The sequence below is a fragment of the Corella eumyota genome, chromosome 2 (assembly GCF_963082875.1).
Source record: "Corella eumyota chromosome 2, kaCorEumy4.1, whole genome shotgun sequence".
In the NCBI taxonomy this organism is placed as follows: Eukaryota; Metazoa; Chordata; class Ascidiacea; order Phlebobranchia; family Corellidae; genus Corella; species Corella eumyota.
In genome coordinates this window covers 8,353,209-8,371,275 of record NC_137491.1, presented here as the reverse complement: position 1 = coordinate 8,371,275, position 18,067 = coordinate 8,353,209, and the positions used below count along the sequence as shown (strand labels likewise).

The following is an 18,067-nucleotide window of genomic DNA, read 5'->3' as shown; positions in this document are numbered from 1 at the left end:
TTTTACTGTTATATTATACTTTCTTTTTCTCTATTTGTATTGTTTCTACATTGTACCTAGAGTGATACCAAAGTTTTCCCAATAACAAAGATCCGTTACCCGAGCAACTTTTAACACTTAAATGGTATTGTAAAGCAAAATTGATTTACCAACACCGACATTAATTAATAAAATAGCATTATCAAATTTAATCAAGCACAGACTTTCCTTCTAATTTTTTATAATTTTTCTTATTTTAAAAATATTTTACCAGCTAGGAAGGAGAACTTTTTTTTCGTATTTTTCGTAACGCTTAACGCGTTATATATTATGCTCGTAACTTTATAATATATAAATCGAAGCGTAACGAACAAAAAATAAAAAAATCCAACGTTAGTCTAGAAAATTTCTAATTGCAAACTTAATAAATAAACTTTCGTTTACAGACAATATTAAGTAAACCATAAAATTGGAATATCCCTCCTAATTAACTTGTTTTACGTCAACTACTATTATGCAGAAGTTAGACATTACAAATAAAAACCTAGTAATATAAAAATTTAACCTAAAAAGGCAATGCGCATTTTAAGCGCACGAAAACTAAATGTGCGCCGAAAAAGCAAACCAAGCGCAGAAATTTTAACACGCAGGAATTTGGGATGGGGCATTTCGCGCTTTGAACAAATCGCTAGCGCCAACTAGCGTCTTAATTTTATGATTTAAAATAATGAAAACGTGAGTGACATTGAAAAAATTTCTTAAATTGTGTGGCTTACATGAATTAACCCTGTACTTTTAATTTATAAATATTTTTTTTAGAAACAAAACAGAACAATATAAAATAAATTAATGTGAATAAAATACTTATAGGAAGTAAATACCAAGCTTCAATAAAAAACATTAACATATTTGAAATTTATCCAAACAAATTAATATAAAGGTTTTCCATATTTGGGTATAATACATAAATTACCAACTTATAGCGCTTTAAATCTAAGTATACCTGCAAATACAAATAATTAAATGATATTGCAGCTGTTTCGGTCATGTCAAAGGCGAATATATAAATAACAGCGTCCCAAGATAATTAAATCAGTTAAGAGGTTGGTATCGCGTCATGATGCAATATTAACAGCCGCCCATTTAAAATACCCCACTTCACTATGTGATGCTAAGCATACTTTAACCTGATAATAATGTATGTTTTTCTAGTATGTTATAACTTAACGACGACTAAAAAAAAAACTGCTGACAAAATAATGTACCAAAATTTATTTCGATTATTCTGTTTGTAAAGAAATTAAAAATTTTACAGTTGATTACAGTTGTTTTTCGAAGCGGTGAAATACGTAGCTAGGAATTCTCACTTAGCAGTTTATCATGCAAATAGGTTTATAAGTATACTAATTTCAAAAAAAAAAATTAATATTTTTAAAAATACACTCTTTTGCGATGTCAAAAATAGGGATTTAAAAAGTAAAAATACGAATAAAGTATTCAAAATATGGGTACGCTATATACAAGATTCTGTTTAAAAATTTAAAAAAATTGAAGTCCGGTAAATAGATGAGTGAAAATTCTTCTAGCCACTTAGAATCAGACGAATAAATGCTAAATATACAAAAAACGTTAAAAATTAACCAAATCATGTTATATAATAAAGCGTTTTTAAATTAACAAGCAAGTCTGTTTAAATTTAGTTGCATTAAGATATCGTGATTACCCGAAGGCTAGATTAACGTTAATGTGATAATAATGTGAAGTGGCTATTAAGTGATAAAATAAGTAAACCTAGGCTCATTTATTTGATTTATTACAAAATGGCTTATTGTTTTAAAATTAAAGCATGCACAGCAAATTTAGTAAAAATAATTATTAAAAAAATACAACATGCGATATAAATTGGTTTATAAATAACTGTGATTGGTGAAATCTAAAAACTTTTAGTAAAACATGTAACATTTTAAAAAGCCATGCAATATTATAATTACTTTGAAATTAAAAAACTATTTATTATAATAAAGCGCATGCCCTATACTTAACATACAATGTCAATACATGGACGACTTCACCCGCTTACAACCAAATTGGCCAATGCTACATGAAAAGTAAATGTGGTCAATTTTTAAATCTGGTTAGTTCAAACATAAGTGATTTAATAGTAAATATAATGTGATAGAACATGGTTGATCACAGAACATGACACAAGTTGATTTGACACAGTGTTTATGTGCGACTACTTTAAACTATAGTGACACATTTTTTCGACCAAAAAACACAAAGCACGGCGACTACTGAGTTCTATTGAATACGTGAATGTGAAATATATGCGTAATACGGTATTTACCAGTTTTGTTAAATAAGACTCTATCCTTCAAGAACGTACTTGCAGAATTCTGCAAGACCAAATATGACTGATCAACAGTGAATTCAAACCTCCTAACACACGCTTTAATATTTTACCGAAATACTGTTTTTTCCATTTTTGTTAATTTTTCCGTTTTTGTTATGCTACAAAATGGTCTTTAAATGGGAGTACGCAAAGCAGTAAGCTTATTTAACCAAAAAATGTTCAGACCAATATAATAAAAGCACAATAATATTTTGGTTAAAAGTTGTCCAAAAAGTTGTTTTTTAAGCGGCAACTAAGAAAAAAGTCTTTTTAATCATGAATAAATAAAAGATTTGCAAAGAAAACAAGTTTAGTAAATTTTAAGATATATACGTATCATTTATGTTTATTACAAATTATTATAATTTTATAAAATATATAAATTTCAGGTTATATACAAATTATATAACAAAACAACGTAATTTTAACATTGTATAAAAATCTCCTAAATTCGATAATTTTAATTAAAACAAAACCAAATTACAACGTGTTTAGTAAGAAAACTTAGTTAAACAAATGTAAACTTACCTTCGTAATTAACGCAACCGTTCGAATCTTCTTGCCCGATCATCAGTTGTTCTATTTCCTCTTCGCTAAGTTTCTCCCCTAAACGAAACAAAATTAGAAAAATAATTATACTAGCTGAGTTACACACAAAATTAAATTGCAAAAGTTGTACCTAGAGAAGCGAGGACGTGTCGTAGTTCGGCTCCCATTACAGTTCCGTTGTTTTCCTTGTCGAAAACTCGGAGACCTTCGATAAAGTCTTCGATGTTGCACGGGACAGCTTGTCGCTTGATTTGAGCCAACATTGGAAGAAATTCTTCGAAGCTCACTTGTTTGGTGTTTAACTCTAAAAAGGAGTAAAAAATATATAAAAATACATGCGTAAAGATATAATGGAGATCCAATAATGAATCAATTAATATTATACATGAGGGTATTTAACAAAAAGTTAAGTACTACTTTAAACAGTGAAAAAGTTAACTAAAACCATGCAAATACTGGTGATAACAAGTCTTTTCAATAATATCGTTTAAAAAAAAACAAACGATAAAACTCTAGCATGACAAAGTTAAACTGGTTACAGATTCTACTTTACACATAAGACTTGTTTTTTTTAACTCCTACCTTCTGGAGTTGGGTTATTTAATACTTTAGCAACAGTGGCGTTGGTTGGATTTTCACCGAACGCTCGGAAGCATTCTCCGACCTCGTAGTAGGCAATCGTCTCACCGCCGGTCTTGTCAAAAAGTGAAAAGCAATCTCTATATTCTAAAGTGTGGAGCAAACACAAGCAATGAAAAAGACAGGCACAAGAGTGTGTGTAGGGTTTGATATATAAAGTGGGTAGATGAAAAAAAACAACCTGTATTATTACTATGGTATATTATGTGATATAGGTATCCCGATAACATGCCAAAATATCGCTAAGTGACTGCTAATGGTAGTGGCTAAAACCAGGCCAAAAATCGCATTCGCTTTTGACGATTTTTATGGTCATAAATACCCTCTTTTTTAGGATTGCCTAAAACTTTGGTAATATCAGCGTTCGTAGGGTCTTCCCCTAACGCGCGAATAAGACTTCCGACCTGATTTTGAAAGATCTTGTCGGTGCCCTTGTCGAAAAGCTCGAAAGCTTCTTTGTATTCTACACCATTAAACGTATTAAAAAAAATTAATAATTTGATAAAATGCTATTGAAATTGCTTTACAAGAATAGAGTTTACAAATTTAAATATTTAAGCATCATTTGATGTCCACAACGTTCCATTAACTAACGGATATTACAACAGGAAACGCGTTATTTCAGTTTTGTAAAACAACGTTAAATAATTTATATTTTAGTCAATTATATTGAAATACTCCTAATATGAAATAAAAATCCAAATTTCCAACAAAAAATAATTAAAAAGGTAAGAACATGAAGAGTGGTGTGTTTTGGCGTTTAAAAATGACTTGTTAATAGTAATTTTTTGTTACAAGGCAACAATTAAATTTCTACCTAAACAACTAAAACAAAAATATTTGTGGTATAAATTTGCCCTAAAGCGAATCATAAAACGAACTGTAAACTTTAAGTTTATGGTTTAAATGTGACCTTAATTGCATGCTTTAGAACAATAACGAACAGCGTCTTACCGCTTAAACAAATACGTATATAAACATAAATGTTTTGTCACACAACTGTGATGTTTAAGGAAAACAAGCCCAACAAATTTGATTGAACTTTATACAAAAACTACACAAAAAAAACTTCAAAGTATGACAATTACTTAAAAATATTTTAGGAAAATAAAGAGCAAAACGTAAAATTTAACTTTATATTTTCACAGAAAAGCGCTGCACTGTTTTAAAATGAAAACCAAACACTCGATAAGCGCAAAGCGTTTTCGTAGCGACATCGGCGAACCATATTAGGCAAGCGCATTACCGCGCAGTACAACTACTCGATAAGTCGTTCGCTATGACGTCATATGACGCTAAAAGGAAACACCGCCCATAACATACATAGGAGAGGATTCACAGCGCAACTCAGCTGCTTAATACACTGCTGTTAGCTGTTTCTTTACAATTATAGGCCAAACTTTGGTTTTGAAATTAATAATGTTACGCAATTTGTACATTAACATTTCCTAATTTAATTATCAGTTAAACTGTATATGGGTTATGGTTCAAAAATTTTGTAAAATATAATAAAATGAGGATTGTATTTTTATACCTGAAAGTTGTTCATCTGTGAATTCCGACTAAATATAAAAAAGATTAAATTAGTTTCTTTTCAAACTTTTTTCAACATTTATTAAAATATTACAATTTAAGCCCCAAAATTGGTAACTCAAATTAAAAATAAAACACGATAAAAGGTATACTTAATAAAATGTTTGTAAACAATATCATTGCAATTTATATCAAATTTGTACATATTTTAGAAAAAAAAACACAAAAATATGCTTACCATTATGTATGGTCTTGTGTGATTGCAAATTTAAATTACAAAAAAGTTACCAATTTCTAAAATGTCAAATATTATTGATTAGAATATTATTTAAAAAGTTTTACCACTGGAAATGTATAAATTATTAAAACAACATTTAATTTTACCTACATAAACAAACAAAGCGACAAAAATATGCAAAACTAAATGGGCTTAATCAAACAAATTAAATGGGCTTAATCAAAACCTTCACAACCAATAATTCGATTTATATTATGTCAACGAATGTTTAAATTATAAATCTATTTCGTTCTAGTCAGCTAGTTACACAGTCAAGTTATGCAGTATGCACACAATTAGAATGACAAAAATAAATAGATAGACAAACAACCAAACAAAATTTAAAAAGAAAATGGCTATGAAAATTTAAAAAGAAGCAGGTCAGCAGGTTGGTTTAAAACTTATCTTAACTGCTAACTTAGCAAACTCAATTATTACAAATAACAACCTCAATTTTATATTCAAACCACCAATCAAAGTTTAAAACTGTTGGAATCTTAACTAACAGACTAAATGACTGACTATTAGCAATTAGACAGATTAGATCATGTCTCTCTAGTCTGTTAGTCTAGTTGAACTAACTGACCAACACACTTTTAAAACCAGCTAATATAATAAAAACATTAGGCCTACAAACAATACTTAAACAATGTAGAAGCAACATAATACAATTTTCCACTAACAGACTAATTGACAAGACTAACAATTACTTTTCAAAGTAAACTAAAAATAATTATGCATTAACGAAACCTACAAACGAGGAAGTACGAAGAACAGCTGTAAAATTATCCCTTTTTCTTTGCTTGGTGGAGCGATGCATTTTTTCTTTTTTAATTTGTTTTCTATGTAACTTCAATTTTCTTTAATATTATATTTATATCATGCTAGTAATTTTCGAACTAAAAAACAACAGCTTATTGTAACTTTCTTAGGAACAGACGAATAGTTACATATATTTGGGACAATTTTGTAATACAACAATACCACTCATGATATATTCAGTTAATTATATACACATTGCTTGAATACATAACAGAGCACTAAGCTAGCAGCAGAACCTGATGTTACTTGATGTCAGTCTTATTAAATATTAATCACAGTAACCCAAAATGATTTATGTGTTAGATTACAAAATGTAACCAACAATATTGGACAAACTATATGGGTATAAAGGCTGCTTGGTGCACACCCTAAAGTTAACAAAATACGAACAAATATAAAATGACATGGATAACAAATATCAAAGCACAATGTTATTAAAAGTATATTGAAGCAACTGAGTAATAATAATAATATTAATTATACAAAGAATGCGAAATCTAATTAAAACATAATACAAGAAACTTACAATTATTCCTTAATTAATAATAGAACAAAAAAAGATAATAGTGCACACAACATTAAAATTTCAACACTTATTGACTAGAAAAAAATCATAAAATAACAAATGCTTAAGATCAGAAACTTTAAATAAAAGCAGTTTCAAAAAAAACAAAAACTATATTTCATAAATTACAAATTCCTGCTTTACAGCAAAATTTTTTTTTGTACATAATTATTCTGTATAATGGCAAACATACAACATGAGTGAGAGCTCAAATTATTATAAAAACACTGACGACCCTAACACAAAAATAAAAACTTTGGCATAGCTGAGAGATTACATAGTAATAAATTATGAAAAACAACATAATTTGACAATGCATAAGCAGAAACTCACATAATATTGAGCTAATTTTTTAAGCATCTTTTTGAATGTTGCAAAAAAAAAATTTTTTTTTGGAAAATACATAAAACAATAACATTTAAAACATCAGTTGAACAATTTAATCTAAATTTTTATCTAGATTCAATAAACTGTATTCAAGGGCTATGACCAATATAATAAAAACATGGAATGTTAAAACATTTTTGAAAGTATAACCATGCAAAATTTATTAAACATTTCATGTTGGATCTACCAAAAAAGAATTTCAAAAATAAATTCAGAAAAAATTATTACAGAAATGAAAAATATTTTGTGTAATTACCTTAACATCCCAAGAAACTTTAAAGTTTGTGTAGCAAAGTAATAATTTGTAGTTCAGGTGAGTTAAAGTGTGATATTTTAGTTGAAATGTAAAAAAGTGGGAAGGTTATGGCAAAATGCACTTTAAAATTAAGCAGCCAACAAGCGCCGTGTTTTTATGGAGATATTTCCAAAACAAATTTTTTAAGTGCATAAGTGTCTACAAGGCACTGTCAGTGAAATTATTTTGGTTGAATTTTATTAATCTCAATGTCCAGGCACATGCATGTTAAAATAGTCAGGATCAGAACGGAATTTTTGATGCAAACGCCTAAAAGTTGGTCTTTCAGAAGGAGTATAATTCCAACATCTATTACAAACAATTAAAATAGTGTTTTGATAAAGTAATACAAGGTTGCTGTATTTTTAACTTTTTTAAACAGTTTAAAATAATAAAAACTGGTAGTATTTAACTTACTGCAGCATAAAAGAGTAAACTTTATCAGGACAACCTTCTGGTTGCTGTAATCTTCTTTTATCATCTTCAATATATTGAATTACCTATAAATAAAAAAGTAGTTCAAGTTGTAACATCAGTGACTTGAATTTTAGAACATTAAGTAGGCCTGATAACCAACAACAAATCTTAACCTGCGCTCCAGTCATATTTCCATATGGTTGATCACCCTTTGAATAAATTTCCCATAATGTTACTCCATAACTCCACACATCAGAACTTGAAGAGAATGTCCCGTAATTGATGGACTCAGGTGCATACCTACAGAAACAAAAAATTTAAAGTAAGTTTAATGATGGCAGTAATTGAACTAATTGGCACCTAAATTGCCAAGCAGACTTATTTAAGATATTTTCACAAAAATTATACCATACTTAAGTTAGAAAGTTGGTACTGACCATTTAACTGGCCATCTTCCACCAGCAGAAGCTTTATAATAATTACTTCCAGCTCCAACTGCTCTACTCAGTCCAAAATCTGATATTTTTACCAATTGCTTTGATGCAAGGAGAATATTTCTTAGTGCCAAATCTCGATGAACAAACCTAAGTTAAAAAAAAAGGTTTTTTGTTTTAGTGTTTTTTTTTATATTAATAATAAAATATTTTTAAAATAGAAAATTTAGCAAACATTTTCTTGATATTTACCCCTTTTCTTCTAGATAGTTCATACCACTAGCAATCTGGGCCCCCCATAACTTAAAATCTTCTAGAACACATGACATTGGGTAATCGAGAATGTAATCTAATGCTGATCCCATGGCAACAAGCTCTTGAACCTAATAATTAAAAAACTTAATAGTTCAAATATTGACTTTTACTATAGATCTAGAAAGTTCTTAATGTATTAATGATAAAGTGTTTGTTTAATGCAACTATGAAATCACATAGGTAAACAGGATTGCACAACAGTTAATTTCTTTTCTCAATTCAAATTTCAATAACATACTTTAATTCGAACTTTTATATCAACATAAATAAGATAAATAAATTTTTTTTCCAGTTTAAAAAATGGTAGAAGCTTAAAAACTAAGGATTTAGACCATCAATTAAACCAACCATCATAAGGGTTTCTCCTCTACAAATTCCATAAAGTTTAACAATACAGAGATGATCCAAACCCATCATTACTTCAGCCTCTCGTTGAAATTCAGTCTCACCAGTGTTAATATGCTCACCATGGAGGGTTTTTAATGCAACTGGAACCTAATAATATATTTAATAAAATAAGTATATCAGAATATCAACCCCGTCAAAGCCAAATTCTCAAAAACCTAAAACAGTATTTAACTAGATAAATAACCTAAAGATTGTAAAAAATTTAAAAATTTAGTCTTTAGATTAATTAAAGTTTATTTTTAAACATGAAATTGCAATTTTACACCCGAGGAAACAAATTTCTTAAAAAATCTTTGGATGAAAAAAATACCTTTTTGTTTTGTGGGTTGGTCCATACCCCCATTAACACTGACCCAAATTCCCCTTGCCCCAACTCTCTACCTAGTGCCACAGTGTTGGGGTCAATCTCTCGCAGAGTAGGAGCGGGTTGGGGGATTCCATGTTTATGGGTGGAGTTGACAGGGGGTAGAGGGGGTTGATTTATGGGCTGTTAAATTAAAATTATTATAGTGGTTTTGTTAATTATTTATATGATTTCTTTAAAAAATAAATAAAAACCATTTAAAAAAAAAAAAACTTAAATATTAGTCTATACTGAAACAAATTAGCCAAAACAGTCATACATTATATGAAAAACAATTTATGAAAAGCCAATATGTTTATTGAAAAAAAAAAAATATATATTTATTCAAACCCTTTTTAACCAAACAAATTATTTCTTTTGTGCATAAAAAACAAAATTGTTTACCCTTTGTGGTAAAGGTTGATGAACAACATTAGGAACTTGGGCAGGCGGGCGTTCGTCAATTGACTTGCTCACAATCGGCAGAGGGTTTCTACAAATAACAAAATATCAATACACGAAACTGAGTTGTAAAGCACACGAAACCAATCATTGTGTAAACATTGTCATCCAATTCTGCTGTTTAACCACTAAGGTGTACATAAGGTTTAATATAGCATTCAACAGCCTTTGAACTTTTGCGTGTTAATTTGTGAAATTTACGACTAACAAGCATTTTTAGGACCGAAAAACAAATATTTGTAACTTAATTGTGTGTGCATTGTGCTAGAATTGCATGTAGATAATTTTTTTAAAAATTTTAATTGTGTAAAAATTATGTTTTAGATTTTTTTTCGGAAAATGCTTGGAATTTAAATTAAACTGTAAATTAAAATTAAAATATATTAAATCTTATGAATATTGTTTTTTTATGCTATTGTTATACATAATCAACATTTAATTCCTTAGACTAGTTTAATAAAAAAATCCACCCAGCTGATTTTTACCACCAAAAGATTAGATTACCGCTAAAAAAATAAAAAGGCTTTTTGCAAGTCGAATTTACATATAAAAATCTAGAGCTTTGATTTGGTAAAATATTTTGTAAACAATACTATAATTTATATAGTTAGACAAGCACCTTGATGAGGGAGGGACGGGTGAAACTAACTCAGCAGGAAGCCCATCAGAGCAACGACAATAATAATCAATGAGGTATTCAAGTGAGGGAAATAGAGGTCCATCATCGATATAAAACCATTGGTTTCCCTTTAATTGTAATATTAATATTAGTTGCTTAAAGACATTGAATATTTATAAGTTATGAGTTCCACACAATATTTAACCACAACTTTAATGTACAAAAATGTTCTAAATTTGTCTAAATTTGTCTTTTATAAAGGTTTACTAACATAACACCCACCTTAACACACATTTAAGTTTTATAAACATATCTAATATAAACAATTTTTAATCGTTTTTAAAACCACCGAATTTCCTGGTAAAATATTAAATTAAAACTTACAGAATTTTTGATTTCGTAGTTGAACACAGTTTTATCGAAAGCCATTGTAAGAACATGCTGTCCTGGATTCCTTTTGCTCATTCTAACAAGAAAACATCCGTCCAACAACCCTGCATGTTCCAACAACTCAACTGCTTTCTGTTAGTAAAATAAATACAACAATTAAAACGTAAAAATCAGTGTGTTAACACTAGGCCAATGAAAGTTACTTTTCTGTGTTATAATAATATTAAATTAATTAGTAAAATAGCAATTTTTAGTTGATTAAACAGTAAAATGTAAAAAAAATTAATTTAAAAAATTTAGTGTATGTTACCCATATTTGATTATAAAATGGTACTACATTAATTTTATTTTAAAGATCGCTTACATATCGATCTACTGCGTTGTGGAGCCAGTAGTTTTTCGTGTATTGTGGTTTGGGAGGTTGAAAACATTCTAGAACTTGCATGCACTGTCGATTGTTTCTCTTCCTTGCAAGATCTAATGGAGTTTCTCCACTTACACATCTAAAACATCAAAAAATAAATTTAATTTTCTAAGAAAATATATTTCAATATCCTTTGGTAAAATGCTTTTTTATTTTTTATCACTTTAAATAAAAAAGAATATAAAATTAAAAATTAAGTAGGTTATAAAATAAAACTTCGTTGTGACTTGTTATCCAGTTTACGTCAAACAATAAATCTAAGTATTTACCTATTTTGCTTCACATCAAACCAAACAAAGTTACAAACTAAAAATAACTTATTAATAAGTTACTTTATAACAGTCTAATGTCACTAAAACTATTTGCGAGTTTCTTTAAATATTTTAATCAATTGCTATTAAATCTTTATACCAGCCCTAATATTTTGTAGTTTAAAAAAAAAATTCTAAATAGTTATTTAAGCTATATTATTAATTACCTATACTTAAGTATATAGGTTAATATAAACAATATATAAATATCTCCAGCCTTATCTTTGTAACATAAACAACTTAAAGTAGGGCAACTGTATACAAAAATGTGGTTTAAAACTTGTTTAGGTTACAAAAGTATATATATATAAAATTAGCTCAAATTTAACACAAAAGTGAAATTATATAAAAAAACATATTTTTAAAGTTTTATCTTAGTTTAAAACTGACATCCCAATTTAAATACAAAATATATTGCTTACCTTGGGTAGCATGCAGCCCCATGAGTTAACAAAGTTTCAATGCAATGTTGGTTCCCGCAATACCCAGCTTCATGTAGGGGTACCCACCCTGACCCACAACATCGATCCTGGGGTTTAGCTTTACAATGTTTCACCAAAATTTTACAAGTATCTGGCCAGTTACCCCTACAGGCCAACTGCAAAAAAATTAAAAATAAAGTTTGTAAAAAAAACAAAACAAAAATAACTCATGAAAATGTCGATGTTTTTAAATGATTAAGAACAAGTTACATGTAATGCAGAATTTCCATCAGAGTCTCTTGTTTTAACATCAACATTCATTTTGTAAAGTTCTAAAATCAGGTCGTTTAATCCTCGAGCTGCTGCTTCATGCAAAGCTGTCCGACCTTTTCGATTTCTTCACAGCAAAAGTAATAAAAAATTTATTTTTATTAAGTTTAAGTTGATATAGAATTAAATTTATATAAATTTTTAAATGTCAGATTTTAAATCTCTGGTAAAATTACAGATTTTGCATAGACTAAAAAATAATGTTTTTATATAAAACGTTTTAAAGTAACAAGCACCTTATGTTTAAATTGGGGCATTTCGGATGTGACAAAATTTTCTTAAATGTTCCAGCATCGATACCTTCCTCTACTGCTTGATGAACTACAGTATATTCACCAAATTGTCTTAATGATGGTCTGGGTTCATAACCCAAGCACGCTTTAGTAAGGGCAGTTGGCAGACCATTTGAACCTGACCTATAATATAAAATCATGTTGAAAAACTAATTGACATTTTTTCAAGCCAACAAATTAATAAACATATTCCAAAGCCAACACAATTAAAAAAAATTAAATTCTATTAATGTTATTTCACATCACAAGCTTTTTATAAATGTGCTTACCTGTAAAAAGCAATAAGCTGATCAAGTCCAACAAATGGAGGCCCATTATCAATGCTAAAGCATCCAGAATGGGGGGAGGTAGTGATTTGAAAATGTTGGGTGTCGTTGTTGTGAATCAGAGATAAGACAAAGCTTCCTGGAATGTTTACACTCTCACGTACAAGAAACATTCCCTGGTTTTAAAAATATTTTAAACCAAATCCAATTCTAGTTTAATTTAAATACAAATTGTTTCCAAATTTTTACCAAAACAAAATTGTGTTTGTTTTTTTGAAAACTTTCAATTTAAAATTATAAATTACATTTTTAATACACATTTGTTCACCTGAATTGCCCCTCCCTTTTTTAAATTGTGTACTGCATTTCCCCGAGTTAAGCGTTCATGAAACCATTTATCCTACACACATGAAAAAAATTAGATCCGACAATAGAAATATGCCAAAAAGAAAAAATAGTTAACAAAAGCTTAACAATATTGTTTAGCATAAAATACCTTTTTACAACATAATCACATTATATGCATCAAAAACAATAGTATCAAAATCCTAATATATATATCAAAAAATTTTTAAAAAAAATTAATTTTTTCATTTTGGTTGTTACAACTATTAGTGCTTTTATGCGACACAACTCTATTATTTTAGTTTGTGCGGTAGACCCATAACTTTACCCCAACTTGCAAATTAACAAAAAGTAAAATAACATAATTTTCTTTATAATCTGATAATGACAATAAACTATACGAATAATTTTACCTTCGAGTCTGTGCTTTTCTGTTTTAAATTAAACGAATCAAAAGATGTAATAATATCGTTTAAACCTTCTGTTTTTAAACGTTGTGAGATTTTTTTTCCACTACAATTTTTTGCCATGTTCCGTATTCAGAAAAGTGAATTGTTATTCAATTATTTTATTTTCTTTTAAAAAGTTTAACAAAACAACAAGTATTCATTAACAAAACAGATTAAACCTTCCTGGTAATAAAATTTTAAATTATTTATTTTTTAACACAACATTATTTATTTATACAAAACAAAAACATTTGTAACATTTGACAGCTTAATCCAATCTGCCTATGATCAAATGACAACCTGGCACTTTAAAACATCTACTACAAAACTCTTTTTTATCAAACTAACATATTTTTATATTGTTACTTATTCGTATTAACGTTATTAATATCGCCATTGCTGCTGGTAATGGAATCGCATACGAATCAAATTTAATCTTCATCACGGAACTCTCAAAAAATATTTTTATAGGCCTTGACAAAAACCTTCCATGCGGAACACATAAAATAAATCTCTCATGTTGTTATTTTTTATTTTTGGATTAATTATCCTCAAATCAAATGCTTTTTTTCATTTACATAAACTATAATAAAAATTAAATTTGTCATTTACATAAACTATAATAAAAATAAAATTTGTTTTATACAAACCAAAATCATACAGCAAAAAATTAAATTTTTATATTAGTTTTACAAACTCACCCTAATTTCAGTTTTGATCTCTACCTCCATCTGCGGGCCAGTAATTCTAAGCTTTCTTCAAAAAAATATAACAATTTGTAAAGTTGTTAAAAACTTCTAGAATTTGATGACGTAGATTTGTTTTGTTTATGTACAAATATATAAAAATAAGAAGATTATTAATAATACCAAGGTTTAAATATTTGTCTACCTATGAAATCTACTGTGTAATAGTAATACAAGAGGTCGCAGGACTTACACAGTCTACAAACTAATCTATGTTTAACATTTGCTTTCAGAAAACTTAATACGTTAAATAGCTGGGCAAGCAAAGTTATTATGTACTATATACCATCATTTTTAATAATATTTTAAGTCATTTCGTAATACATAGACGTTTAATAAAAATAGGCACATGCTTTCTTGCAGTAAAATGTTTTTTACACCAAACATTTTATTACTAATGCGACTTTTTGTTTGCAAATTTTGTTATATTTAGGCATGGTTACACAACCACTATGTTCATATTATTATTAGTTTATTATGTAGAAGCAGGTAAAAAATGCCTAAAAACGATATGGTAAAATAAAACATGGGTAAAAGAATTGTTTGCTATACTTTATTTTAGCTTTAAACAAAACAGTTGGAAATGTAATCTTTAATATAAACAAATAAAGTTATTTAAACAAACGATATTTTGATATGTTTACATTTAAGAAAATAACAAAATAAATCTATATTTATTTTAAATATCTATTAAGGTCAATTTTTATATTATATTCACTTGCAATGTGATATAAAAATTAATAATAAAATATAATTTGAATATTCTTAGTTCACAAGTTCTTATTTAGTTAATATATAAAAGGAATATTTTTCCACAACATTATAAATAGAAATAAGTAAAAAGTTCACGATTTTTTCCCTTTGGAAATGCTCCAAGGCACATGACATGGCATAATGAAAAACAGATGACAAAATATTTTTTTTTTGTATTGCAGAATGCTATCCACTTATATAAGATTTTCTGTCCCTGAAAGTGCAAGAAAATATAAATGAAATGATTTGGGATATTGATTAAAATTTGTGCTGAATAAAAATAATATATACATATATAAATTTACTTTACAAAACAGTGGTGACAAAAAGCAATTCTGCAAACAAAAAAAATTCATTCTGTAAAAAATTAAAAATTAAAATGGTGGCAATCACATTCAATATCAAAAATTAAATTAAGTTTAAATTTATTTAAAAAGGTACTAGTTATTTTACCATTACTTACACCAAATTTTAGTTCAAGTTGTGAAAAGTTACATCTTTTAAGTTAGATAAATATTTAAATAAAATAAAAAATTAAAATAAGTAATATAATTGGCATTTTCTTTGTAGGTCTATCATTAATTCATTTTCTCATAAATAAAATGATCAACTTTATTATTGACTGTAATAAAACAATTAAAAAAAGTAATGTATTTAATGAAAGTTTAGTTAAATAAATACACCCTGTTAAACAAGCACACTCACCTTAAATAATAAAAAACTGTAATTTGTTTAATATTACAACTTTTTTATAGGTGAATCATATTAAATCATAATTTTGTCATACTTCTACTATAAGTATTTTAATGTTCCTGATTTTATATTTCTTTATCTAATACCTACACCAATATTGTCAAAATGTCCTTCAGCATAATGATTCTATTAGCAGCATAATGATTCTATTAACTTTTCTATGAGGGTCACTAGTTGCTGGGCAACACAACACCGCGAGCAGATAAAAAAGTGCAAGCCAATCATAAAACTTGTGTGTACTTGGCTGATTTACGTTGGTCAAAGAGAAAAGTTTAGGAAACCGATTTCCACGCACGCATTTTGCCAGACACTTCTTTAAAATTATAAAACTACTTTAACAAACTAAACGCTATAGTTAATTCAAGTGCCTATTTTTTATTTATTTAAACATTTTAGTCGTCAATACAAGTGACTAAAAGTAATATAACATCAATGCATTGAGGGATTAACGAAATCAAATTTGTGATTTAAATCGTATATTTGCCAGGTATGGTAACTAAAACCGATGGGTTTTCAAAATCTAACACCGCCTTTTTTATTAATTTATAAAACAAGAAAGACTGTAACTTAACTTCTAATTAAATATTTCTTTTATTTTTTAATGCAAAATTAAATTTATGATTTAAACTATATATTATCTTAGTATTGTTACTAAATCCAATAGGTTCACAAAATCAAACATACTTTTTTCATTAACTTTTATATTAAACAAAGACTTTAAATTAAAAATTATTTGACCAAAATTGAATTTGTCCGCAGTCCTTGTCAGGATTTGCGATTTTGTTATGTTATTTGCAAAATATTTTAGACTGTGACTTGTTCAAAAATGTGTCATTCATTTTTTTGTCAAAAAAGTATTGAATTTACTAAGAAAAAAACATCATAAAAGAACTGTGACTATATAAATGTATAAAGTGGTAAAAATATTTTTAAACTTTGTTTGTACCGCCAAAATAAAAATGACCCTACGTATACAATTCATAAGCACGGGGCGCCAATTTTTGCACTCCCTTTGAAATTCTCGCGCGCAAATTGTTTGGTTATGTAAGAAAAAACGCCTTAACCCGATTTAACCTAAAATTGCGTAATCCAACTTTAAGTGCCTACTTTGTAACACGAGGTTTTAAAAATCAATTTTAATACAATATTTTTATACAAAGTCGAAGTAATATTATGGCTACAAGTTTACATTTTGCAAAGTTTGCTAACCTTTGGTTTATAAAAGTTTTATATACCAAAAATTATATATAATATATATTGTTAAAAATTAAATGCTACAAAAACATTTAAACTCCTATTAATATTATTGCGCCCAGAACTTAATACAAAATTAAGACTACCTTAATTCTAAATTATTTTCAATTCATAAACAAAAAGATTATAAAATACAAGTTAACTTAATTTTAAGATTGTTTTATTAAAACTATTTTAACTTAAAAACTTTATTTAGTGATTATTTATAGAAAATAAACCCTTAAAATTCGTTATAAGTTATCCATGAATGTTGACTTAGGTTTATAAAGCTGTCTGTTTCTTATATTATTCAGTAAACAATAAGTAGGTGTTATTAGAACAACTCAACAATTTAACCGCTTCCCAATTAAAAATTTCAGTTCGTCGTTCATTTTGTTTTACGGCTCATTTACGAAACGTGAGACGTCGTACGATAAACTAGATCGACCGACAAAAAGCACGAAGAAAGAAATGGTTTTGGATCCCAGAGCAACGGTACATGTTCGTAATGGCGTGAACGATGTCACGTTGTGCTGAGAGATATTGCCATTAAAATGTGTGCCCTTGTCGAATCACGAAACGCGTTATGCAATGCTCTTAAACATTTTTCTACTAATTTTCAGTAACAAAAGAAACGCCAAATGTACAAACCTATAAATTATACGAAAACAAATTGCCTAAAGTTTTACACACATACAAAAAATAGAATACCTAATACAAAAGGGCTTGTGCTGTTGAATAAAACTTTGTTTTTCAAAGCACATTTTTATACAATTTTTGAAATAGTTTGGTTGCAAAAGCAGACAAACAGGCAGACAGTTGTCAGTACGTGTATTGCATTTTATTTCTAAATTTTACCCTCGTTTTATTATCAACTGCTTAAAATTGAAGCAATAATGTTTGCTGCCAATCTTAA

General features: G+C 28.0%; 2 protein-coding genes across 4 annotated transcripts; both read right to left on the bottom strand.

The window, feature by feature from the left end:
- Positions 1–1,236: 1,236 nt before the first annotated feature.
- LOC145743985 (myosin catalytic light chain, smooth muscle-like) lies at positions 1,237–5,441 on the bottom strand. 3 transcript variants are annotated; one of them, XM_082562072.1, is made up of 7 exons: positions 5,331–5,441; positions 5,094–5,121; positions 3,882–4,022; positions 3,051–3,224; positions 2,900–2,977; positions 2,327–2,375; positions 1,237–1,590 (listed from the first exon to the last, which is right to left on the bottom strand). In XM_082562072.1, the coding sequence occupies exons 1-6, from the start codon at positions 5,331–5,333 to the stop codon at positions 2,347–2,349; spliced, it is 453 nt and encodes a 150-aa protein (XP_082418198.1). In that variant the 5' UTR covers positions 5,334–5,441; the 3' UTR covers positions 1,237–1,590; positions 2,327–2,346. The 3 variants fall into 3 exon arrangements, with proteins under 3 accessions (XP_082418198.1, XP_082418196.1, XP_082418197.1); XM_082562070.1 differs by lacking the exon at positions 3,882–4,022 and adding an exon at positions 3,503–3,646 and having other exon boundaries at positions 5,331–5,406; XM_082562071.1 differs by lacking the exons at positions 2,327–2,375; positions 3,882–4,022 and adding exons at positions 2,027–2,076; positions 3,503–3,646 and having other exon boundaries at positions 5,331–5,406.
- An 888-nt stretch (positions 5,442–6,329) lies between these two features.
- On the bottom strand, positions 6,330–13,839 carry LOC145741410 (tyrosine-protein kinase HTK16-like). The gene is made up of 17 exons (XM_082559001.1): positions 13,631–13,839; positions 13,201–13,272; positions 12,876–13,048; positions 12,550–12,729; positions 12,254–12,380; positions 11,984–12,159; positions 11,191–11,329; positions 10,821–10,958; positions 10,437–10,564; positions 9,761–9,848; positions 9,323–9,499; positions 8,953–9,099; positions 8,542–8,672; positions 8,293–8,439; positions 8,029–8,155; positions 7,856–7,938; positions 6,330–7,747 (listed from the first exon to the last, which is right to left on the bottom strand). Exons 1-17 carry the CDS (start codon positions 13,745–13,747, stop codon positions 7,645–7,647), a joined length of 2,253 nt encoding a protein of 750 aa, XP_082415127.1. The 5' UTR covers positions 13,748–13,839; the 3' UTR covers positions 6,330–7,644.
- Positions 13,840–18,067: the final 4,228 nt, after the last annotated feature.